At 50.1% G+C, this 7,225-nt stretch overlaps 1 protein-coding gene across 1 annotated transcript in view; it reads right to left on the bottom strand.

The window, feature by feature from the left end:
* ASIC2 (acid sensing ion channel subunit 2) overlaps positions 3,218 to 7,225 on the bottom strand; it is a 305,011-nt gene continuing 301,003 nt past the window's right edge. Inside the window, 1 exon segment of the mRNA XM_021067438.1 lies at positions 3,218 to 4,175. Coding sequence (XP_020923097.1) covers positions 4,074 to 4,175 — 102 coding nt within the window. The 3' untranslated portion in view covers positions 3,218 to 4,073.

Below are 7,225 nucleotides of genomic sequence, written 5' to 3'. Positions count from 1 at the left end.
AGGTCCCATGGGTTTATTTTTGCTCTTATTTCGTTTGCTTTGGGAGACTGACCTGAGAAAATATTCAGGAGGTTGATGTCAGAGTGTTTTGCCTGTGTTCTCTTCTAGGAGTTTGATGGTGTCCTGTCGTATATTTAAGTTTTTCAGCCATTTGGAGTTTATTTTTGTGCATGGTGTGAGGGTGTGTTCTAATTTCATTGCTTTGCATGCAGCTGTCCAGGTTTCCCAGCAATGCTTGCTGAATAGACTTTCTTTTTCCCATTTTACGTTCTTGCCTCCCTTGTCAAAGATTAATTGACCATAGGTGTCAGGGTTTATTTCTGGGTTCTCTATTCTGTTCCATTGGTCTGTCTGTCTGTTTTGATACCAGTACCACACTGTTTGATGACTGGCTTTATAATATTTTTTGAAGTCTGGGAAAGTTATGCCTCCTGCTTGGTTTTTGTTTCTCAGATTGCTTTGGCGATTCTGGGTCTTTTGTGGTTCCATATAAATGTTTGGATTGTTTGTTCTAGTTCTGTGAAAAATGTCATGGGTAATTTGATAGGGATTGCCTTGAATCTGTAGATTGCTTTGGGTAGTATGGCCATTTTTACAATATTGATTTTTCCAATCCATGAACATGGAATATCTTTCCATTTCTTTACATCTTCTTTGATTTCTTTGATTATAGTATTATAGTTCTCAGCATGTAAGTCCTTTACCTCCTTGGTCAGGTGTGTTCTGAGGTATTTGATTTTGTGAAGTGCAATTTTAAAAGGTATTGTATTTTTGTATTCCTTTTCTAATATTTCATTGCTGGTATACAGAAATGCGACTGACTTCTGAATGTTAATCTTATATCCTGCTACTTTGCTGAATTTATTAATCAGTTCAAGAAGTTTTTGGGTTGAGTCCTCAGGGTTTTCTATGTATAGTATCATGTCGTCTGCGTACAGTGACAGTTTTATCTTTTCTCTTCCTATATGGATGCCTTTTATTTCTTTTGTTTGTCTAATTGCTGTGGCTAGGACTTCCAAAACTATGTTGAAGAGCAGTGGTGAGAGTGGGCATCCCTGTCTTGCTATTTTGAAGGTGTGATTAGTTAGCCACTTTGAGATGGGAGGGTTATCCTGGATTATTGGTTGGGTCTAGTCTAGTCTAATTTAATTGAATTGAATCTAAAGGGTCCTTTAAAACTGTACGAAGAGGAAGTTCCCATTGTGGCTCAGCAGGTTAAGAACCCAACATAGTCTCCCTGAGGACGCAGGTTCGACCCCTGGCCTCCCTCAGTGGGTTAAGGATCTGGTGTAGATTGCAGATGCAGCTCGGATCTGGTGTTGCTATGGCTGTGGTGTAGGCCCAGGAGCTTCATAGGCTGCAGGTGTGGCCCCCAAACAAACAAACAAAATGGAAGAGGAAGGCAGGAAAGGATTTGAGTTAGAGGGAGATGTGACTGCAGAAGAAGGTCTTGTCATGCATGTATGAACTCAGCCAATCATAACTGCCTTTGAAGAAGGAGGAAAAGGAACACAGACGGCCTCCACAAACTGGAAAAGGCAAGGTGAAGCTTCTCCTCTAGCGCTTCCAGCGCCTCAAGAAAGGAATGAAGGCCTGCTGACACCTAGATTTTAGCCTGGTGAGACCCATGTCCAATTTCCAGAACTCTAAGAGGATACATGTGTGATGTTTTAAGCTACTAAGTCTGTCGTTGTTGCTACGGCAGAGATAGAAAACTAAAACAAGGTCACTTCCAGCAGCGGCACACTCTGTTTCTAAAAATCAGGACCCAGCTTTGCCAATAACTTGGGTAACCTCAGCTGAAAGGATGCTTGGGAGGAGGGATCAGAGTGGGGGCTCAGTCCCAGCTGCCTCCTGGGGTCCGGTGACTGCCAGTTCCTGCCCCCCACTCCTACCACCTGTGTGCTCGCATGTGCCCATGCCTGTGTCTGTGTGACTGGTCCCACCAGCAGGGGGAGCGGTATTGTCATAGCACCTTGACTCTGAAGGGGCCTCAGAAGACCATCTATGAAAACACAGGTAAGGTACTATCTTCATCCTCAAACGGAGGGAACTGAGCCCAGGGCGGTGCAGGAGCTCATCCATCAGTTCCTCATGTTAAGGGAGAGAGAGATAGACAGATGGAGAAAGACAAAGACTGGATAGCAGAGCAGGACCAGAAACTCTGGTCTAGCCAGTGTTTTCTGCACTCTTGTGCCCGAGGAGGGAGGCACAAACCACTTCAGGCCTTTCTTAGTGGCTTTGAGTTGGAAGGGGGTGTGTGGGGGGGAGTAAAGGGTTAGGCTGCAGGAACTGTCCCTATAGAATTAGCATGACCAGAGTTCCCATCGTGGTTCAGTCGTTAATGAACCTCACTAGCATCCATGAAGACGTGGGTTTGATCCCTGGCTTTGCTCAGTGGGTTAAGGATCCAGCGTGGCTGTGAGCTGTGGTGTAGGTTGCAGATGCGTCTCGGATTCCATGTGGCTGTGGCTGTGGCCTGCAACTACAGCTTGCATTCCATCCCTAGGCTGGAAACTTCCATTTGCTATGGGTGCGGCCCTAAAAAGACAAGAAAGAAAGGGGTTAGCCTGATGCTGTGAGGACAAGGATTCTGCCTGAATGGGAAGCTCTCTCTTGCCATGGCGGGGGGGGGGGCTTGTAAGGCCATGTCCCCCACCCCACCAGAGGCACCTCCCAACCTCCTTTCCTACATGGATGTCCACACAGGTGTTGTGGGGAGCAAGGCTGTAGCAGGTCTATTTGGAGGGGGTGAGGAGGTGGGGTGCAGAGAGGATTAGAAAAGGCAGGAGTGTGGGAGGGAGGCCGTGCTGGGGCCTGTGTCTTGCCCGAATTCCTTGACAGTGTCAGGAGGTGCCCGGGCAGAGGACGGAAGAGGAGAGGGATGAGAATGCCTCCTTTAAAGTTTGCGGGTCTGGGCTGTGTGTCTGCCTCCCTGTGGTCCAGGGCGTTCATTCAGACCATGTTAGTCTGTGTGGCCATTCAGACCCTCTTAGTAGGGTCCTGAAGTCATTTACAGCATTGCAATCAACAGTGTTTGAAGATGTAGGCTAGCATGAAACAGAGTGTACGTGTTTTGCAAAGGTCATCACCTTTCGTTGCATAAAGTTTATCTATATGACCTATGGGTTTTGACCTGGCAGGTCTGGCCCTTTCTTTTTCTTAAACTCTTAGGGAAGCAAGAGCGTGGGGGAAGGGCAGAAACAAGTCATGGCCATTTCCACAAGACCAGCTTTTAATATGACCGAGATTGGAAGCACGAATAAATAAATGCCAGAGAAAATGGAAAAACCAAACCAAACCTCAGAACATCAAAACCCAAATTCAGAAAACAAAACAGAGCTCTGACAGACAAAAAAAAGCCCCCCCCCCCAAAGAAACAGAACCAGACTGTACAAGCTGTGTCATGGGGAGAGCAGGACGACGTGGGTGCCGTGGACGAGTCCCCCAGGCCACCGTGCCTCCCTCACAGGCCCTGGGAGGGGAGAGGGGCGTTGGCCCCGGTCACCTTGCGGGCCACCTGGGGGTGAGGGGAGGGGGTTTGTGGGCAGGTTAAGAACCTTCACGAACTACACAAGGACCAGAAGGACCGGATGTGGTTGAGAGTTCGGCAGTCTCTCTCCGGATCGGGTGTGGTTCCAGCGTGGCCTTGGGGTGACTTTGGGGCTGGAACCTGGTCCTCCCGCCGGCACCACATGGCAGCAGAGGGGCTGCTGGGAACCAGAGAGTCACGTACAGAGACAGACGCGGAGGTGGCGCCGTGAGGAGGCAGAGCATGCAGGTGTTTTATACATCTGGCAGTGAGATGTGATGGCAGGTCGGTTTTCTCGGACAGTTCCAGAGCGTGACTCATTTCTCGTGAGAGGGACGGACGCCCGGCAGGACTGGAGGACGCGTCGTGCCAGACGTGGCCAGAGCGAGGTTTCGGCGGAGAGTTGGCTAGGTGTGCAGAGGGGGCTCTTGCATCTTTCTGGTGGCAGGGGCCATCCCACCTGAGCCTGCAGTCCCCTGTCCTGGGTCCAGGGCCTCAAGGTCTGTTTGCGGGAGGGGGATGCCGGGGAGTCCGAGGGCTGTCAGCAGGCGATCTCCTCCAAGGTCCCCAGGGCCGTCTGCAGGGGCACGTTCACAGTGTGGCTGATGGTTTCAGAGTGGTTTGGCATCGTGTCACAAGTGCTCTGGAGGGAAGAGGAAAGTGGGGGTTGATGGTCATTGGCCACAGTTCATGTTGCCTGGTGATAGGTTCCCAGGAGGATGGTGACAGAACCCTCCCTCCCTGCACATGTTTCTATGTCAATTCCTGGTCCAACAATTGCTTGGTCATCAGACTCGACACCCTCCCCCTTCCCCTGAATTGTGTAACCTTCTCCTCCTTTTTATCTTTATTTTATTTTGCGTTTTAGGGCCACACCCGCAGCATGAGGAGGGTCCCAGGCTAGGGGTCGAATCGGAACTATGGCTGCTGGCCTACACCACAGTCACAGCAGTGAGGGATCTTAGCCGCGTCTGTACCTACACCACAGCTCATGGCAATGCCGGATCCTTAACCCACTGAGCCAGGCCAGGGATTGAATCCGAGTGCTCATGGATCCTAGTCGGGTTCTTTACGACTGAGCCACGATGGGAACACCCCCTCCTGTGTGGCTAGGCCTGGGCCAGAGGTGCCAAATGCTGAGGCCAAGCACTGGGGGCCCCTGTCAGCCAGAACCAGAGCTGGCTGGCCCAAGGGAAGAGTTGTCCTGTGTCCCTGAGTAGGGTGGGGCTGAGATGGCTTTGAATCTTCTGGGGGATTCCCAGGCTGTGGAGGGTGGAGGCTGAGAGGGATGGGAGCATAATTCTGTGCCAAGAATTTAGGGGAGAGTTGACGAGGATGAGGCTGGGGAGGGGGTGCGGGCAGAGGGGAAGCTATGGCTCTGAGATGTGAGAAATAAAATCTTGCCTGCCACATCTGCAGCAAAGGATGCCACAGTCATCAGAGATTGCAGCCACCTCCAGGTAAGCTGGTGAGCCCAAAGGAAACTCAGGATGTGAAAACACAGGATACTGGCCCCAAAGAGCTGAGGTGGACATCAAAGGAATGATTTTGGTGAGCTCAGACCATTGCATCTTTCCATACATAGAAAAGCGTTAAATGCTGCCTCCTAGGCTTAAGCCTTCAGTTTTGTCCACCGAACAAAACGTAACTTTCAACTTTTAGGTTGTGCACTTTTTTTTATTTGAAGATATTCTGAAGCAGGAGGGAGGGTGGGAGGGAGCCCGCCTCTCTGAGCGCTTACTATAAACTAGGCAAAGCTCATTGCTTTTCAGGCATGGTCTCACTTAATCCAAATGGCACTCCCTGAGGTCCCAAGGGATTTGGCAGAATCTGGGATGGGGGAATAAAGTGCCCTCAAGCACACAGCTCAGGGACCTGGGATCCGGGCAGGTCAGCTGATTTCAGGCTCCTCCCACACTGCCCTCTCCTCAACAGAAGCCATGTCTGTTCACCTAATCTGCAGGGACCGGAGAAAATTATAGCCTAGTTTTTTTTTTTTTTTTGGCTGCACCCATGGCATGCAGAAGTGCCCGGGCCAGGGACCAACCTGAGCACAGCAGTGACCTGAACCACAGCAATGACAATGCTGTGACCTTAACCACTAGACCTCCTCAAAGTAAAAATTTTAGCCTGAGAGGTAGAGAAGTAGTGTCTGCAACAGAAATGGGAGCCCATATAGGAGGAGGCTGGGTTCTATTTGGGATGTTTTGACTTTAAGGGGTGTTGACTTAAAAATATGCATAACTTAAAAGTTGAGAGTTAAGTTTTATTTGGGGCAAAATGAGGACTATAGCCCAGGAGGTAGCATTTCAGAGAGCTCTGAAAAACTGCTCCAAAGAGGCAGGGGGGAGGTCAGTGTATATGTGATTTTGGTGAGGGGGGAGGTCCATGCAGCCAAGCACACATTTTATAGAAGTTTGCTGCTGGTCTTGTGAAGGTTATTGCTAGTCACGAGGAGCAGACGTCATCATGAATGATTTTAGCACTTTTCTAGATACGAGGAGATGCAAGAGTTGGGCTAAAAAAAAATCCTCTCCTAAACATATCTAACTACCCAAAGACCTGTTCTGCCAGTTTTCCCAGAGCACAGAGTGCCCCCCATCCTGGTCTCCACCCTGAGCTCCTTTCAGGGGGTGCCGAGGGTTGGCATCTGCAGTGGCTCATGAGTCACTCTGTGTAGAAGCAGATGGCAAGTGCCAACCTTCAGTTCACAGGAGGAAGTGGCCTCTAAGGAGGTGGTTCTCTTAGGGCTGGGGGCGCTGACATGGGGACAGCCAGCAATACCTATAACCTTCAGTGGAGACTGAGGTCCCAGAGTGGAGTGAGTCTGGGAAGGAGAATGGACAGCATAGGAGATGCTGCCTCTTCAGCTCGAGGAAAGCAAGGCAGAGTAGGACAGTGGCTAAAAGGGGAGCTTTACGCCCAGCTGTGACACTCACCAGTTGTGTGACCTTCATCTCTGGTTAACTGCCTCAGGTACAAAATGGAGATAAAAATAGACCTTCCTCCACTGCAGGTGACTGCAGGGCTGAAATGACATGGCACACTTTTTTTTTTTTTTTTTGGGTCTTTTTAGGGCTGCACCTGCAGCATATGGAGGTTCCTAGGCTAGATGTTGAATTGGAGCTATAGCTGCCGGCCTACAACACAGCCACAGCAACATGGGATCTGAGCCAAATCTGTGACCTGCACCATAGCTCATGGCAACGCTGGATCCTTAACCCACTGAGTGAGGCCAGGGATCAAACCTGCGTTCTCATGGTTACTAGCTGGGTTCGTTACCACTGAGCCACAAAGGAAACTCTCGCCATAGCACTCTTAAGGCACGTAGGCAGTGCCTGGCATGTATCAGGCACACAACAGATGGACAGCAGTTGTAATGGGTGTCATTGCTTCTACCAACTTCACAGGACCCCACAGCCTATGTTCTCTTCAAATGGGGTAGAGTACCAGTGATGTGCTTGCATTTTGCCACACTGGGGAATAAAGGAGTGGACCTGCATGGAGCCTCTTGGCTTCTCCCAAGGCAGGAGAACAGGAGAGTAGCCTCTGGCCTGGGAAAAGCTGGGCCAGGCCAGACAGAAGCATCTCCTGGTCTTTGCTGCATCTGTGGCTTACTGTTGTGTTCTGGGATGAATCTCAGAAAGAAGCTCAAGGTTCAGTCAGAGTGTCTGTGGACTTGGGAGCTGATAG

This window comes from Sus scrofa, chromosome 12, assembly GCF_000003025.6.
Source record: "Sus scrofa isolate TJ Tabasco breed Duroc chromosome 12, Sscrofa11.1, whole genome shotgun sequence".
Taxonomy (NCBI): Eukaryota; Metazoa; Chordata; class Mammalia; order Artiodactyla; family Suidae; genus Sus; species Sus scrofa.
This window is presented reverse-complemented; position numbering and strand designations above follow the sequence as displayed.